Source organism: Globicephala melas, chromosome 3 (genome assembly GCF_963455315.2).
Source record: "Globicephala melas chromosome 3, mGloMel1.2, whole genome shotgun sequence".
NCBI lineage: Eukaryota > Metazoa > Chordata > Mammalia > Artiodactyla > Delphinidae > Globicephala > Globicephala melas.
Window position 1 is genome coordinate 124,273,458 of NC_083316.1, and position 19,044 is coordinate 124,292,501.

A 19,044-nucleotide genomic window follows, 5' to 3' on the forward strand; every position below is an offset into this window, starting at 1 on the left:
AAGTCTTCAAAACCACCCAGAAAATTAAGTACACGAGCTAATAAGGACCTATGGGATTTCACTTATGTAACTATCCATTCCAGTTCTTTGATACTGACTGAACTCCTGCTGTGTGCCAGCCCATGTGTTATTAGGCTTCATCTGCCCCTGTGTTGATGAGTGAAAATGGAGTGAAATTGTTTCCTTAAAAAATTTTCCAGGTTCCCAGTTGACCCTTAAGAACTGAAAAAGGAATCTCTTCTAGCCACTATTTGGTTGTTGCCCTTTCACTCATTCTTTTAGGCAGAGTAATTAATGAGAAATGGGGTGCCCTGGTGTCATTAACTCCTTTCATAATGAAAGTATTCTGTGTATAGAGCGTAATTTCCTTTAGGATCACTCTGAGTATGCATGTCCTGACCTAAGAATCATCTGTAGGCATTGTCTTCACTTCCTTACCTCACAGGTTCTCTATAGAACTGTCCATTTTGGCTCTTGCCAAAGCCACCAGTGACTCTCTTATAAAGGCTAGTGGTCATTTCTCCACTTGCATCTTCTTTGACATCTCATCTCAGCTGCATTTGTCACTGTTGTCCACTTCTGTCTTCCTGAGATATTTGCTCCTCTTGGCCTTTCTGAAACCATTTTCCTGGTTTTCCTCCTATCTCATTGGACATGCCTCCTCAGTTTCCTTTGCTTGCACCACCTCCTCTATTCCACTCTTGTCCTTGTTCTCCCTTTTTCTCTACACATTTTCTCTAGATGACCTCATTCAGTCTCATGGCTTCAGTACCAACTATATGCTAATGAATTCTAAACCTGTATTTTCGGCTTTGATATTTCTATTTTTTAAAGTAATTGCAGTTATATCCAATTTCATACTTTTAATTTCCACATGAGTACTCTTAGGCATTTCAAACTTATGGCTAAATCTCTCCTCCTAAAATACAAAAACAAAAGTGCAGAGCCAGCAGGTGCTAGGGGTGAAGGAGGGGGGAGTGAGGTCAGGTATTGTTTCTTTGCCTTGTTCTTGAGTGCCATCATAAGGATCTGGACTTCAGAGAATACCCAACCGTTCATAGAAAACTGTTACAGCAGCTGCAGTGCAGAACTCCTCAAATCCTACAAACCCAGTTGTGGTTGAAGTTGATGTACTGGACAGATTATAGACTCCACTAGAAAGTTACATGGCCATTGGCTTCTCAGTATAGAATGGAGGATGCCTTCCACTGTGAAGTCATATATTGATGCAGCAGGAGCTAAAACTTATGCGAGAACACGGTATTTGATTTAAGAGAGAACAATGGAAACTTAAATCTACTAACATTTGAAACTAAGGTTCAGTAGATGAGAGACATGACTACAAACCAAATACTTGAGGTACAGTATTTGTCAAATATGATATTTTCAAATGCTGAGAAGCAAAGGAATTAGTGACATAAATGCCAAGATTGAGGAATTCAACAGCTTCAACAAGAGGAAGCCTAAGAATACCAAAGATGGTGGCAGAATTTTAGAGAAATGAAGATTGGCATAAAACGTTAGGTTCCATGGGTCTTTCCAACTTGGCAATATGTTTATGTGCATTTATTATTACATACATGTCAGGTTGATCCTTTTAAATAAATAATGACCAGGGGAATTTCCTGGCAGTCCAGTGGTTAGGACTTGGTGCATTCATTGCTGTGGCCTGGGTTGACCACGGGACCCACAAGCCACATGGCATGGCCCAAAAAAAAAAATAAAAGGGGACCTGGAGAAAGGCCATGTGACTGTTGATCAAAACCAGGAGTGGTGGAAAGAATTCAAATAAAAGAAAGAGAAACAACTAACAGAAAAAACATAAAGAGTGGTACAGGGATTAAAAATAAAAGGGATCATTGGGAAATAACGTTAGTTGAAATGACTAACATTGATGCTTCCACTCTTTAAGTACAAGCATAACAATATTTTAAATATTACTTTAGTTTAGTTTAGAAATGGGTATTCACATGTTGAGTTTCCTTAATGTAGAATTTTAAAACTTTCCATGCATGAGCTTTTGGACCAACGCTGGAATGAAGCGGATTCACTCACTCTTTTACTCTGTTGTATTTAACTTAATCAGCTTGCATGAAGTAATTGCCTATCAAAGAAGGGCACTGTATAATTTTAAAAGCAATTTAATTTGTATAAGTTGTGTCTTTGCCTTATAAACCACTGAAATAAAATCTGGTGTTTTATAGTGAACATTATCATTAAGGTAATAGATGACTCCAACAAAAATATGCTTTTGTTGTTTTACAGAGTACTGTATTAATTTACCAAAATTCTGTAATTTGGTTAAGGATATTATCTTTCTTAGATTTGCACTTCCAAAAGTGTTAAGATTTAGAATGCTTTATTGTGAGCTAGTTATATTAACTGAAAATACAAGTTCATTACCTTCATTTTGCAGCACTGTAGAACAGGAAGAGATGTTCATATATTCTAACAATTCACATTGCCTAACATAACATTACCATGTGTCAAAATCATGATTCTGTAATTGCTAAAGCATTTTGCCACATTATTTTAATATAATTACTTTTGAAGTAATTATAACAACAAAGCATAGTTTTGCCTATACATCATTTAACTAATTTTCTATCTGGATATAAAACAAATCCCACATACTGCTTTTTTTTAATAGTGGGGTGCCACTCCATTCCCTCACCACTACCTCCACAAAGTAACTACTAAGTGAAATTGCTCTGCAGCACTTAATTTTGGGCAATGGTTCTCAAATTTGAGTGCATCAGAATCACCTGGAGGACTTGTTAGAACAGGTTGCTGGCTTTCACTTCCGAGGCTCTGAGTAGGTATGTGTGGGACCAGGTAATTTGCATTTGTAACAGGTTCCAAGGTGATGCTGATGCTGCTGTTTGGGAATCCTATGTTGAAAACCACTGACTTTTGGAAATCCTTGTTTTTGAAGTCTGAGGACCAGCTACAATGTGAAAAATAATCCCGGTAGATTCATTTTGTTTTCTATTTGGGGGCAAATACTTGTCAACCGCTAAATAGTTATTCCTGATACCAGAAATTGTTGCATGCAAATTATTTTGTTAAATGTCAGTGACTTTTTAATTTTATAATGGTTAATGAAGGCTATAAATTTAGAATCAGGTTTTATATAAAAGAGACCAGTTAATATATTTGTTAAAATAGCTCAGATCCATTAAGGTTTATGATTATATTTGGTAACAGGATTTTTAACATTTCTCCTGAACAGAATATTTAGTAAACATTGATACTTGATTAAAAGATAGCTTACATCGTTTCTGTAATTTAAAATTGTTCTGAAAAAGATGTACTGCCCAATGATAAAATATTTTGAAACAAAGAAAAAAAAATCAAAACCAAGAATCACTTGCATTTTCCCTAGCCCAAGGGTAGCATCATCTCATTTAATTACCAGAGACATCTGTTGAGACATCATCCTTTCTTTGCACCTACCTGCACTCCCCAACATCGAGTCCTTTAGCGAGTCTTGTTGACTGTCTCTAAAACATCTCCCGAATCCATCTACGTTCTCCTTCGTCATTGTACCAGACCTTTTTTTTTTTTGCTTCTTTTTTTTTTTGGCGGTACACGGGCCTCTCACTGCTGTGGCCTCTCCCGTTGCAGAGCACAGGCTCTGGACACGCAGGCCGAGTGGCCATGGCTCACGGGCCCAGCCGCTCCACGGCATGTGGGATCCTCCCGGACCGGGGCACGAACCCGTGTCCCCTGCATCGGCAGGCCGACTCTCAACCACTGCGCCACCAGGGAAGCCCTGCACCAGACCTTTTTTACCTAAATGTTTTAACAGCTTTCAAAGTAAAATTAGTTCTTAGAGCAGCCAGGGCAGTTTTTAAAAAACATGTACCAGACAGTGTTACTCCCTTTCTTAAAACTTTCCAGTAGCTACGCATTGCCTTAGAAAAAAATCCAGTTTCTTGATTTGGGCCATAAAGTGCTACATGATCTGGCTTGTCCTCACCTTGTGCTACTTCCCACCTCACACACCATGCATGAATGTGCCAAGCTGTCGCCAACTGCTGCCTCTTCCTAGAATGTCCCTCCCTCCATCTTTGCATGGCTGGCTTCTTCTTGATATTCAGGTCTTAGCTTAAATGTTAACCTCAGAGCTGTCTTTCCTTACCACCTTAATCTTTTTCTTTTTTCAATTGAGGTATAATTGACAGTGTTTGTATATATTGCAAAAGGATCACAGTAAGGATGTCTCGTAAACATCCATCACCATACATAGTTACAATGTTTTTTTCTTGTGATTAGAAATTTTAAGATCTGCTCTTAGCAACTTTCAAATATGCAATACATATTAATAACTATAGTCACCATGCTGTACATTATATTCCCATGACTTATATTTATTTTGTAACTATAAATTTGTACCTTTTGATCACCTTACCACTTTGTCACCAATTCATTCTGTTATATCATCCTCTTTTAATTTTGTTACATAAGATATTATTTTCTGATATTTTCATTATTGTTGATTAAAAATTTTTTTTCCTTCCTCAACTGGAATAAGCTCCATGAAAATAGAGATATTGAATATTACCACTGTTTCTTAGCACCTAGGAACAGTAACACATTGTAGTAGGTGCTAAATAAATATTCAAATGAATGGATACAATTAAAGAAGTTAGTTTAAAATAACCTTGAGATATTATATTAAATATTTCCACAGGTTGTTGTGGCAACCTAAAATGCAGTTGCTCAAGAGCCTTGGAAAACCTTATCACGTAGATATAAGAAAGTACTGTTCCAGTGGTTCCCTCTGCCTATAAGAAGCAATTCTAAGCTTTTCACAATCTGGGACCCAGACTACCTTTTTAGCTTTCTTTTCTCTTTCATACCCTCATCTCAACACAAACTCTTGTTCTTTTTATCACTGGGCTACTTACTCTTCTGGAAAATGTAACGTGCTTCCTAGTATATATGAAATGTCACCCCAACTCAGTGAAACCTTCCCTGTCGAACAGGAGAATTAACTGCTGCTTTTTTGTCCATGTCCCCCTTACTTGGACTGTTCTAGCACTTAATGAGTATATTCTGACCTTATTCTGTGTGTCTAACATTTCTGCTCGAAGGTGTGCATTCTCTGAGAGCAGGGACTATAAATTTCCCATCTATTCATCATCCCTGTATTGTAGCAGGCTCTGGAAACAGACCTCATTCCAAATCCTAGCAAATTACTAACCTTTCTAAGCCTCAGTTTCCTCACCTGCAAAAATGAGGCTAGTAGTAATACCCTCGTAAGATTGCTATAAGAAATAAATATGGTAATGTATATAAGAGCATTTAGCATAGAGCCAGACATAGAGTATGTACACATTAATTACTAGCCGCTGTTCATAATCACTGTTGAATGAAAGAAGCAAATTGATTGGCTTTTATCATGTAATGTTTCCGAACAAGGTGAGTTCTCTTTTTGGCCCTAAATAAAGTGTAGTTATTGAGGGCTAGGGCTGGGCAAAAATTTGGGATGGGAGGCTAAACATGAGGGGGAATGTACTGTTGTGTATATTTAAGACCAAAGCAAACCCCACTGTCCCCCTGAAATCTCAGACTTATCTGCTGTATATTCCAGTGGCATTTATCTGAGTGGTATCTTTCTGGCTTACTCATATTTTTATCTTGTTTCTTTGTTGACTGTATGAATTTGTCCTGTCTACTTACAAATTCTGTAGATTCTTTAGTTCTTTCTGGAACAGGATCTTGTTTTCTTCTGTGTTGGTTTATTCATTTCATTCAGATGGTTGGTTGATTTCACAGCAGTAGTGTTGAGCACCCGAAGGCGTTGAGTGGTGCACAGGGTAAACACAGTCTGCCGCCCTCTGGGTCCTGGCCGAGCTATAAATGTAAAGGACAGTATTGGTATTGTCCTGACTGAAACTGGGACCAGGAACCCAAGCCTAGGTGTAGGTAGTAAGAGGGTACTGGGTTGAATACTGACTTGAGGGATTTGGATTTAATCTTGTACAAAGCTGGCAAAGCCAGGAATTATTTTATTTAGGATCCTCGTAGAAAAGTGACCGTTGTATCTTAAGAAGATGTAGTAAAGTGATTGAAGCTTATCAGTCTGATATTGTTCACTGTGCTTATCATCTGGGGAAAATATAAACGTTCCCATTCACTGATAGGCACTAATAACTCTAGTGAAGACTTAGATGCAAATAAAACATTTGAGTGATATTAAAATATTAAATATATACTTACAGTGTTTAATAATCCTTGCCACACATTAGCCAAAAATGATGCAATTTCTAGAGAGCAGGAAAAGAAATACACAATTTGAGCTTGCCTGCTCAATGAATGCATCTGATTCAACTGGCAGATACTATAAGACTAATTGCTTACAAGATGATTGTAAGGTCTTCCAGTAGCTGGCTCTCACTGCCATCAGGCAAATAGCTTAGAGGGAGACAAACAGTTGCCTCATAAGCCATCCCTGGTAACATCTTCAGGAATGAACAGGTGCTTTCTTCTTTCAGCGGTGCCTTTCTCCCTGCTTTCACCTTAAAATGATGGACTTTCTCTACCAAGTGATCCTTTCCCATGTGTGATCTCCCCTCCTATAGAATTGGACACTCCTTATTGATGTTGACATAATGAAGCACAATTACATGATATTCTTTCTGAATGGGCCTAATGATCATGAGGCTGTTCATTTCTCAAGGGTGCCACAGTTTTGCCTGCCATTGTGGTTGTTTTAGACATCTCCTGGTTTTATTTTGACTGTGATTATTTTTGTTTAAGCACTGAACGAGATGGAAGACATGGTTCCAGAAGATGGAGAGGTGACGGCTGAGAGTGAGCATGAGGCTCCAGCTCACAGTCAGGCAGTTATTCCTGTGGACGTCGACGAGGAACAAGCAGGTAAAGTGTGTGACTTCCCACGTTCATGGTTCTGAAAACTAGGCCCGACTCTAATGAAGAAAGTAAAACACTGAGAACGATTATTTTTTTCAGCATTTCAGCTAATGATGTGTTACATGCTGCTTATTTTTGACGAGGCCTGTATTACATTTTGATGTTCTTGCTGCGCATGTGTATACATGTCTTATTAAAGTTTGGTTTTGATTTTTTTGTAACTGTGGCAGCAACTCCTCTTTCTATATTGTTGTACACACGTGCATATTTGTGCGTGTGTGTGCGTGTGTGTGGAGAAAGCAAGCACTCAAATTATAGCTAGGAAAATAAACACCCTGATTAAATATCCTGCTTGTCCTCTCCCTTCATTTTGGTGGGGAGAAGGAGCAGTGGAGTGGTTGATTTAATAAACAGACCAAGATCTAGTCTAGTTTGCCACTGGGTCACTTACGGCAGGCTAAGAGTCATAGAGTACATAAAGATTACCTAATATAACCTTTCATCTTTACAGATGGGGAAACTAATATTCTTTCAAAAGTTGGAATGATTTACTCAAGACCACTCAGCTACTGATCAAAGGACAGAATTGAGATGAGAACTCAAGTTTTCTCACTCCTGGTCTGTTCAGATGCTGCCTTGTCTTTGAATTGAACATATTCTTTAACTACTCTTGTTTTAAGTGTCTTACAGATGCAGTCACTTATTCAACAAATATTTATTGAGTGCCTGTTCTGTGCTAGGCATTGTACAGTGTGACAGGGAAAAGACAGGGAAGGTTCCTTGGAGCTTACATTTTATTGATGGAGCAGATATCAGTCAAAAGTGGGTTGTAAGAGCTGAAGGTTTACAATGTGTAATGCCAAGAAGATAAAACATTTTTGACATAAATATAATCAAATAAGCAAATTGTAACATGCATCTAGCCTTTCAAGAACATGTCTGTGACATCCAATGCATTAGACCTATACTTAATTAAAGAATGCAGAGTTCTCACCAGTCCCATAGGTGTCAGAGGCTCATCTTCATTTGCTTTGCTTTCATTCATACATTTGCAAAATTAGGAAAATATCTAGCCTATTTTTTAAATGATTATTATGACTCTATTTTTTTAAATTTTTTATTATGACTCTTATTTTGATTATTTTTAGGATGATTATGTGACTGTTTCAAACAGTGAAGATCCTGAAGGGAGATGCCATATGCTCTTCTACTTTAATTTTCCTTTAGAGATATATAATGTTGGGTGGTATATTAATCATACTTAATGTTTACTTTAGAATTAACGTGTTTTCAGTGTCTTATCCAAGTATATGCTCATTAAAATGAGTGATCAGGGAGGCTGCATAGAGCCAAAGCATCTCTGAGCCCAGATCCCTGGAAACAGTACTTTGAGTGAGACCCTTTGTTGGGCAAAAAGTGACTGTTAGGCCTGTGCTCTTTCTTTTAGGACCCAGTGGTCTTCAGCGTGTAGTAAAACCAACCCCAATTACTGTCCATGACTCAGAGAGTGACGATGAGGAAGACAGTCTAGAACTCCAAGAAGTCTGGATTCCTAAGAATGGTGCCCGGCGTTTCTCTGAGCGTGAAGAAAAAACCGGAGAGTCTGTACAGTCCAGGGAATTATCAGGTGAGAGACTGTGTCTTACTCTGACCTGTTAGTGAGAGTCACCATGAGAACAGACACACTGGCCTTTATATAATGGTGTCCCTGCCACAGCTTGTGGTGCAGTTAACATATCCTTACAAAATGTGACAGGAGGCAAGAAAGGCAGCAGCCCAAGCAAGAGAGGAAAATCTGGGTGGTGCTATCAAGGGCAGGTGCAGCACAATAAGAATATTGTGGAATTGGGGCTCAGGGAAGAGAAGATGTGAGGATTGTCAGTCCCACAGTGGAGGCTTTAGGAAGTTGTGGCATCAGAGTATCAGGGATTAGCAAGGGGCCTGTGCGTTACATAAAAGATGACAACTGAGTCATCCAGAGCAGTGAAAAACAACCATTCCCCAGTTGGTAATCTGTCCAGTTGTGTTTAGCAAATGTTGGTGGCTAGTTTGGTGCTTGAGGAAGTCCTAAAGTATGTTCTTACAATCCCTTGTCTCCCTTTAAATCCAGTCAACAACCTTCTGCCATTTGCCTCACCAAGAAACTGTAATTCTCTTAACTTTTAGATTTATACTTCTTTCCTTGTCTTCCCTTCTGTTTCCCAGAACCGTATGCTTACCACTTTCTGCAAAGGATGAGGTTTTTTAAAATTGTCTACTTATTTTTCCTTGGGTACCCTACTCATTAATGTATCTGAATGTTTAGTATACATTTGTATACATGTAACACTGAACCTGAAATATATACACACTTCAGTGTATGGTAAGCTCAGTTCTTTAGACTTGGAATAACTTACTGACCACTGACTGATTACTCAATTCTCATTTTATTCCTTTTAAGAAATTCAGATATCTTTACACTGTGATTGAAAGAGCTTTAATGGACACTGAAATTTAGGAAAAGTAATGTGACCAGCTGACTAACCTGATGTTTCCTAGAAAGTTTAGTTTCTGAATTTAGAAACCAGATCTTCTGTCAGCCAGACAAAACATTATTTAAGTATTCCTTTGTATATTCATTGAGGCTTACTGTGCCCCAGGTACTGTGTTAGGTGCTGTGAGGGGTGAGATGAATAAGTCTTGATATCTCTCTCTCTCTCTCTCTCTGTGTCCCTCTCTCTCACTGTCTCTCTGTCTCTCTCTGTAGTCTGGCTGAAGAGTCAGGTCAGAAACATAGATAACAATATTACAGGGCATATACTGCACTTGCTTTGGGGTGGGGTGCAAAAGAGATTGGACAGAGGTCCAAAGCAGAAGGATTGATGAGAGTAAAGGCTCCAAGGTAATAAGGCAGAGATATATTCAAAGAAAAGTTTGGACTGGGGTGTAGAATGTTTATAGGGAAGACAAGAATGGAAAGTTAGTTTTCAGTTAGGTCACAGTAAGCCTTGAAGGCTGAGCTAAGGAGTATTAACCAGGTAGGCACTAGGGAGCCATAGAGAACTTGTGAGCAGCTGAGTGATGTGGTCACCATTTATACTTTAGGAAAATTAGTTTACATTGTTTCCTGTTCCAGATTTACTCTTGCCTTTTGTCCAGAATTTGTACTGAAATCTTTTCTTTTCCTCGGGCCATTCTTCTTTTTCTGTAAGCAGTAAGTGGAAAAGGCAAGACTCCACTTCGAAAGAGGTACAACTCCCATCAGATGGGCCAGTCGAAGCAGTTTCCCCTCGAGGAAAGCAGCTGTGAGAAAGGCTGTCAGGTCACCAGTGAGCAGATCAAAGCCGATATGAAAGCAGCTAGGGATATTCCTGAAAAGAAAAAAAACAAGGATGTTTATCCCAGCTGCAGCAGCACCACCGCCAGCACAGTGGGGAACTCCAGCTCGCACAGCACTGCTTCTCAAAGCCCCGACTTTGTAAGGACGGTGAACAGCAGCGGCTCTTCCGAGCCTAGCCCTACAGAAGTGGATGTGTCCAGGCAGTGTGTCTGCTCCCCCGGTGGGTCAGAGGACTCTGAGGCCATGGAGGAGGGAGATGCAGAGAGTTCTGTCTGCCCCAGATGCTGCTGTCACAGGCCCCAGGAATCCCAAAGGAGAACTAGCAGGTGTTCTGATGAGGAACGTCCTTCAACCAGCCGAGCCTGTGTTGTGAATGGCCCGGATGGTACGAGATCCGCCTTTTCCTTTAGGACTCTGCCACCAGGGGGGTCTTCAGGCCCAGCACATGATGAGAGGACTAATGGGAGTGGCTCTGGGGCTACAGGTGAGGACAGGAGGGGGAGCTCCCAGCCTGAGAGCTGTGACGTGCAGTCTAATGAAGACTACCCTCGGAGGCCCCTAACAAGGGCCAGGAGCAGACTCTCCCATGTACCGCTGGTATCTGAGTCAGGTATGACAACGCTGCCAGGATTAGCTACTGCAGGTTAGGACTTGAGAAGGGCATTTGCTCCTTCCATAAGTTTTCTTACATTAAGCCAGTTGGGCAAATTGATTTCTACATTGGGGTTCTGCGCTCATACAGATTTTGAGCTCACTTTCAGTGACGGGGTGGGGGTGGGGAGCGGGGGTGGCACGTAAAACAGCTTGTAAAATACCAGCCAGGAGAGGCACAGAGAGTTAAGCTTCTGAGAAGAGTGTGACTGTGTGTGTGTACTGACCTTATATACAGTGCCAGTCCCACGTCTCACTCCCAGTATGTAAACTCTGCTCCCGTCCCACACTGCAGAGGCTTAACTCCTAGTGCAGTTTTAAAACCTTAGCTGAAAGGTAAGGACTGGAAGTCGCTGGGCCTGGGGGAGCCCGGCGTGCGGGTGCCCCCCCTCCACCTGCCTCTGTAGCGTTGAGTAATTTTTCCCAAAGGCTAGTTTTGCTGCCAGTTAGGCTTGCCAGGAGAAAAGCAGGTAAGTAAAGCAGGTAGTTTAGCTGAGAATCATTTTGGTGAAGATATCCTCAAGACACATATATGTATATAATTTCATTAATAACATTTAGGTGTATGCCGAGGCATGGGGTTCGGCGGGGGTAACACATTCCTTAATTATAATCCTGTTTATATTTCTGATCTTAGTTTTAAATAATCTCTCCTGCCTTTACTAAGTCATGAATACCTGTCAATGAATAATAATATTTTATTTTCTCTAAACCTTACCCAATTTAAAAATCTTAAAATCAGCACCCAGTACATAGAGTTCCTTTTATCTGCTATTGCAATAAACAGAGCTGATTGAATCATGTGGAGCTAAACTAACAAAAACAAGCTTTCATAAGATACATAGGAGATATTAATTAATTATGTGCTAATTATCATAGTAGCCTAAGCTCATATTAAAGTATATGAGTTTTATTTGCAGATTTTATTATGCTTTGCAAACATCAGTTCTGCCATGATGAAAATACTTTTCCCAGCTTGAATTTTAAATGGTTTATCTCTTTATATGTAACATAGGATTTACCATTTTAACCGTTTTGAAGTATATAGTTCATTGGCATTAGGTACATTCGCATTGTTGTGGGACCACCACCACTATCTGTCTCAACTTTTTCATCTTCCCACACTTAAAGTCTGTATCCATTAAACAGAAACACCTCATTATGACACCCTTTGTTGCGTGGTTTTTCATATTTGTTAAGTCAGATCTACATGTTTACTTTTGTGATTTCATTATTTTTATGCTGTGGAAAGCTTTCCCTACCCCGGCTCGGATAATTGTTCACATCTTCTCATTCTTTTATTCATTTATTTGTTTATCTTAGTTTAGTTCTTTATCTTAATCTGTGGGAACTAATTTTATTTTTTATTACAAATTGTCACCAAGTTGTCTCAATACTATTTATTGACATCCATCCGTATGTCATTTTGAAATGCTCTTTTATCATGTACTTTGACCATAGTGTGGTTTATCTCTGGGCATGCTGTCCTGTTCCAGTGTTCTGTCTTCTTTCATTACTCTTTCGCAAAATTTTCTTGGCTAGACATGCATTTATCATTTATTTTTATAGTTTTATTTTATAATAATTTTGTCAAGTTTCAGAAACAAATCTTCTTGTGTTGTGTTTGCAATTCCTTTACATTGACTGACTGAAAAGATAAGTGTCATTTTTACAGCATTGAGTCTTCCTATTTAGGGACTATTTTGTCTTATGTGTCTTGGTAAAGTTTTATAGTTGTTACTGTTTTGGTGGGTTTTGTTTTGTTTTTGTTTTTAACATGGGTCCTTCACATTAACCATATTGGGGGGAGGGGGGTTAACATCTTCTTTGCCTTATGTTCTGCTGTTCCCTTTGTCATTTTCTTCTGACTTGTTTCATGACCAGAACCTTTTCTTAGGTTAAATAATTTTCTAGAATTTTTTTTAAAAATTCATTTATGTAGTGCTTTTTACTTTTTAAGGTTAATTATATCTGTTGTCTTAATGATTTTTTTTTTCCCAATTTGAGAAGACTTCTAATGTATGTAGCTCATGTGTATATGGTAGGTAAATTACTTGCCAATATTTTTAAACACAATACAAATGTCCATTTACTTTCAATAACAGTTTTTCTGGAGAAATGTCAAACTGCTGATTTTTAAATTATCCAGGTCTCTTTTGGAAAGAAGAACAAGTTATTTGGGTGGCTTTCAACCTGTTATTTTTAATCTAGCATGTTTTTGATATCTGTTGGCCATTGTGCTTTAAAAGTTTTAAGGAGGTAAATCCAAACTAATAAAGGAACGAACTTGATTGTTATGGATTTTTTTTAATCCCTTCAAAGAAAATATTTGAGTTTTTAATTTGGTTTTTGATATACGGCCTTACATAGTGTTAAAACCGTGTTAGAAGTAGTTATTTGTCTTGTGATTTCCTGTTTTGGGAATAAATGCCTCTAAGTTGTTCCTTTTACCCTCATTGTATAATACTTTATAAAATAAATATCACAAAAATAACTAATTGGATTGTCAAAGAATAGCACTTAAGATGAATATGATATGGTTCTCATGAATACTGACCTCTTTCCTTGACACCCCATGACTGGATTGGTCTGCTTTTCTGTGTTTCTGTAGCATCTTTGCTAATGTCAACTACACCGTGTGTTGTAATTCCGTGTTTTAATGTCTATTTTTCCAGTAGACTATGAGCTCCATGAGGTCAGGGACAGTGTCTGCTTGGTCACCATTATATTCCCAGCTTCTAGCACAATGTCTTACATGGTATGGGGCTCAGTGAATAATTGTGAACTTAATAAGTGGTAGGAGCCATCATATGAGGTATGTTGATGCTGGTGGATGTATGAAATCATTAAGGATTGTCCCTAAACAAAGATTTACTGTCGCTAATAAACAGAGGGAGACATAAGGAAATAACAAACACAATGAACTCTGTTTTCTTTTTACATTGGGAAGCATTTGTTTTTCAAGATTATCTACATATAAAGTGTGACTTAGTCTTATAAACTTTTCTTAGAAAACAAACTGCCAGTTTGGGTACTCAGGAGGGCAGGAAATTTAGCTTTGAATCCCATATTCTGATCAGTTAAGGAGTAGGGGAAGGAAGCAACCCATGAAGGTGAGAGGCTGAAAACTGGAGCATAGAAGGAGCATGCTAATAGAAGATTCTTATTTGAACACTGTGATGAAGGGCTGGAAACAGACCTGTTTTTGTTTGTCTTCATTTTGTGGTACCGGGAGAGGGAACCAGGACCTATTATTGGTTGTAACAGGAGTATGAATTTTGGCTGTTGTATGAAATGGTGGCTGCTGTTAGAAGATTCCTTGTCGGTGAAAATAGATTGTTCATGAAGCTCCTTCAGGAATACTGTGGAAGGTGGCCTCCAGTGGGTCACCTAGATCAGTAGTTTTCTCTTCCAGAAACCCAGTGTTTTGCTTGGGTTCAGGGTCCTTGGAGAAAGTTTGATGGATAAAACTCTTGGGCTCCCTTTTAGGCTTCAACCAAATTAGCTGCTTTCAATTGTTTTGCATAATAAGATTTCACAAAGATTTCAAATGGTGGAGGAAAGGGTTCTGGTGTATTGAAAAAAAGAAAAAAATAAACAAACACTTGAACTAGATCTCTAGAGTCCCTGTCTAACTCCAAGCCTTTGGGAATTTGTAGTATTTGTACCTCGTTTCCCTATCTTTCTTTGTAATCTTTCATGTTTGAAGTGAGAGAGTTAACCAAGTGGTAACCCTGTAATCTAGTAGTAGTAGCAGTGTGCAGTATGGTGGGATTTAATTCGTAAAGGTCAACCTTTTTTCGTTCGATATATGCTCTGCTACAGAGTGACTCTCAAAATGAAGACAGTGACTTTTAGTGTCTTGTCTTGCAATATGTATGTGCTTGTTAAGTTTTTGAGATGAATTTAGAACTTGTATTTAAATAATATCAACATAATATTTGTTTTTATAATTAAACTATAACGTTTTAGAACAGTACTAGTAAATCAGTTAGGGCCATACTAGGCAGAGTTTGGCAGGTAAATGATTGCAGGTTTTCTAGCATACTGATAAATACATTGGCAAACTGTTCTCCCTTCCCATGTCTCAGTTTACTTATTTGTAAAATAAAGAGAATAATCTATCTCAGAGGGCTGTTAAAAGGATTAGTTAATACAAGTAAAACCCTGAGAAAAGTGCCTGATACACAGTAAGCACTCAGTAAATATTTGCTGTTATTGTTATTACATTGACGTATCTATGATACATTCATTCATTCAGTGAATGTTGAGTGCCAGTTCATTCAATAAATGTTCATTTTAGCTCATTGTTAGTGGCTGACATTGATACGAAGATGAAATGACAATGATGTTGTCTTCAGGGAGCTTTTAGTTTAAATGGAGAAATAAAACAGATATACAGGGAATTACAGAACCATATATGTTTGGGGATACAAGTGACTTATTAGAATAGGTGGCATTTAAGCTGGACCTTTCAGGGATGGGTAGTATTTCAAAAAGTGAAGTCAAGAATGGTATTCTGGGCAGAAAAAGCTAAAACAATTAATGGCTTCAGAGGCACTGGCAATGGGAGATGACTAGGATATGGTATGGAATAAAATTGAGAACATTTGGGGCTAAAGCATAGCTCCAAATGTCAGGCATTGAAATGTATTCACTAAGCAGTAGTAGTCAATGCTTTAAAGTTGTTTAGCAGGAAAGTGGTACGTTTAATCTACCAGTAGTATTTAGGATGGGTTGAGTGCCTAGAGACGAGAATGTTGATTAGACTGTTGGAATGGGCCAGGTGTGAAGAGCGCAGTGTTATGTTTGATGTTGATATGTTTGAGACAGCGGAAGGTGATCTTGTTTTGGAAGAGGCAATTGGAAATGGCAGTCTGACTGTATTCCTTTGGGAACCAAGTAGTAGAATTGAGAGTTTCCTTGGTGGAGTTCATACATATGCAGTTGAATGTGCTCTCTTTGAAGGAAAGACAGCAAGGCTAAAATTTGGATTTTCCTCTCGCCTTTTTTAGAGGTTGCCAAAACAAAGCCACGTCATGCCATGAAGCGGAAGCGGACAGCAGATAAGTCCACCAGTACCAGTGATCCTGTGATTGAGGATGACCATGTGCAGGTGAAGGAGAAAATCCTTGCTTACCTTTTGGTCCAGCCAAGTTCCTGAATAATGTAAAGGAACTAAAGTTCCCATCTTTACATAGTTTCTTTGCCCTAAAGAGACTGGTAGTAGTTGCTTCTCACTTGTGCCAGTGAAAACACTTAAGCTTTAAAAAAAAAAAGAAAGAAAGAAAGTACAGGAAGATACATCTTTTAAATTTTTCTTCTTGTAGGTCCTTGTATTAAAATCCAAAAATCTTGTTGGAGTCACTATGACCAACTGTGGAATCACAGATCTAGTGCTGAAAGACTGTCCCAAGATGATGTTTATCCATGGTATGTATTTAGGCCCATGTCATACAAGAGCATCATGATTGAGTTTAAAGCATTAAAGTCTCATAAATACTACAGTAACATTACTATATTACTTTTTCAAAAGAATCATTATTAGATTTTTCTAATTCTGTCCTCATTCTGTAGGTCTCAACTAATTATCCCATCATATTTACGGGGGACCATGTGCAGAGCCTTGGTTCATCTTTTAATATATAGCCTCTCCTCCAGTTTCCTCCAAATGATAATTACAACCTGATCTGACAGAGGTTAAGTTAACAGCATATATGGGCTTTGGAGTCAAGTAGACCTCACCTCGAATCCTGTCTTTGCTATTTTCTAGCTGTGTGATATTGGACATGTTTTATGTATGTTTTGGGAGGAGGGGGGAATAGTGACTGAGCTGTAAGTGCTTAACTGCACTGGATTTGATTGATATCATCAATCATAACCTCAGTTCATGGCACATTATCCTTAGTCCAAGCCCCACTTTTCTTTTCAGTCCCATTTCTCCCTCATTGCCAATCGCATCGGCTCCCATCACCTGTAGTCAGGTATTTAATGTTATGTCCTTTCAGTCTATCTTTCATGTCTTTTTTTATAGACATATTTGCCTCTGAACAAATGATAGGGTATTATTTTGTGTGAGTTTTTAAATTTTTAGATACATAATATGTCTCATACATGATCTGTTTATTTTTCCATTATTACTCAAATTTATATTTTTGATACCTATCCATATAAAATTATGAAGAACTGACTTGTTCCTTGCCTTGTGCAGTTTATATATATTCTGCATTCATTTTTTTCAGTGTGTGAAGTATACATAATTTTACTTACCTTATAAAGCATTTGTGAAGGTTAAATGGAGTGGTTGATACATGCACACATGTGTGTATAAGTGGATGTATGTACCTACACATAAACACAGTAGAGGGTCTGACCTCTAGTAAAAGCCTAGTAAATGTTCATTAGTATTAGTATGGCAAAAAAATATTTAGGGGCTTTCTATTTTTTGCACTTCTCCAATACTGGTAGTAAACAAAACAAGGAAATCCTTACCAAACATTTTGTCATAAACTAGGAAAATCCCAAAAAGGAGAGATAAAACAAATTTAAGCACTACCTCTCTCTTGAATTCTAGAAGACTCCAGACATGGGGACCCCAAACCCCGTGTTTACCCTTACAAGGTGGTACTTTATCTCATGTTGAAGTGTCCGTCCCCCTAAAACGGAATGGGGGTCTTTCAAAAGCTCAGAGATCATAGCCAACAGCAGAGCCCAGACTAGCATAAGAGCTTTCAGTGTGTCAGCACTCTACTCTCTGAGGTCTGAGACTCTACCTTCGGACTCTGCTGGTTAACTTCTCATTCCTGTCTCTATTCTGAGCTCTCTGAGAATCTGACTGGTTTTTACCTCTGCACTTGACTTTGCTGATTCTCTCTATATCTTCTTTAACATTAGTGGTGGATCACATGGCCTCAGGCCCAATCTTCTCTCCTTAAACCAAACTTTTTAGCTCAGCTTATTGTGGGACAGAAGATCTTAGATAAGAAGCTCAGTCCCTGGACACCCACTGATGGATGGGTTGTCTGTTAACGGTGGATGAGATGACTAAATGAGATTAGAACTGACCTTAGCCAAGTCTGGTTTTACAGCAGGGAACCACTGAACCCTTATCGCCATCTAGTCCTCTCTTCCCTCTTTTCCCGTCCCCAACACTGCTTCCTCTTCCTCGTGCCGTGTCACAGGAGAAAATGAGTCTGAAAGGCATAAGACTTGGTCAGTGTTCAAACATCAAAATTACAGGGCTAGATTGCTCAGTAAGATGATGACATTTGGATCAAGGATGTTACAGAACATGTCTTTTATGAAATGTTTAAAAGGTCAGGCATGTTGGCCTTATGGATAGAATATCTTTGATCTGATTCTGTCTCTTGAGTTGGACCAGGTTGAAATCTATGGTAAAAACTGGATCAGATTGAAATGTGAGATTAAAAAAAAGGAAGGGGATAATTTTCTGAAGTTGGTATACTGTTGTAGTTAAATGTGTCTGTTATATCACAATTACTTTTCTCTATAACCTCAATATTTTGTATGTTAAATGGGAAGAATATTTAATCATGTTTCAGACCAGCACTTTCAACAGAACTTTTTGCAGTGATGGAAATGTTCCGTATCTGTACTGTTCGATATGGTAACCACTGGCTGTTTGTGACTGTTGAACATTTGAACTGTGACTAGTGTGTGAGGAACTAAATTGTTAATTTTATTACACTTCAGTTAATTTAAATTTAAATAGCTACAGGTGGCTAGTGGCTACCACATTGGACTGTACAACTTTAGACCGAAGTATCCAAATATTTCTGGGTCTTTTTTTTTTTTTTTTTTAAGGTTCTGGTTTTATACCTGAGGTAAGAATTAAAATCAACACTGCTCATTTCCTATGGGTGAATGTAAGATAACGTATGTGAATTATCCCAGGAACCATTACCCATAAAATTGTATAATTCAGTAGTTGCCGTCATTCATTCTCTTCAATATGTATTTCCTAAACAATCCCTATATTTAGGCAACTCATTCTCTGGAACTTGAATTTCTTGCCAGTAACATCTTAGATAGGAAAAGGTATCTCCCTTCTAGCATGAGGGTGACTGCCTTCTTTTGAACAGGACAGAATCATATTTTCAAGTCATTTTGATGACTGTCAGTTGTCCTTTGCACTAGTACTTGACCTATGTTAAAGATGTTTACATCTGCAA

At 38.5% G+C, this 19,044-nt stretch overlaps 2 protein-coding genes across 9 annotated transcripts in view; one reads left to right on the plus strand and one right to left on the minus strand.

Moving 5' to 3' along the window:
- Positions 1–19,044, plus strand: part of FBXO38 (F-box protein 38) — a 52,316-nt gene that overhangs the window by 28,067 nt on the left and 5,205 nt on the right. For 2 of the 8 annotated variants that reach the window (XM_030847388.2, XM_030847389.3), the window contains exons 13-17: positions 6,769–6,888; positions 8,330–8,509; positions 10,074–10,844; positions 15,868–15,968; positions 16,183–16,285. In XM_030847388.2, the coding sequence (XP_030703248.1) occupies positions 6,769–6,888; positions 8,330–8,509; positions 10,074–10,844; positions 15,868–15,968; positions 16,183–16,285 (1,275 nt within the window). The remainder of the gene's footprint in view (positions 1–6,768; positions 6,889–8,329; positions 8,510–10,073; positions 10,845–15,867; positions 15,969–16,182; positions 16,286–19,044) is intronic. The other 6 variants (XM_030847391.2, XM_030847395.2, XM_030847390.2 and 3 more) reach the window with 6 other exon arrangements.
- HTR4 (5-hydroxytryptamine receptor 4) overlaps positions 16,048–19,044 on the minus strand; it is a 215,071-nt gene continuing 212,074 nt past the window's right edge. Inside the window, exons 8-9 of the mRNA XM_060296416.2 lie at positions 17,918–18,045; positions 16,048–16,116 (exon numbers count right to left, since the gene is read on the minus strand). The gene's annotated coding sequence lies outside the window, so the exon portion shown is untranslated. The remainder of the gene's footprint in view (positions 16,117–17,917; positions 18,046–19,044) is intronic.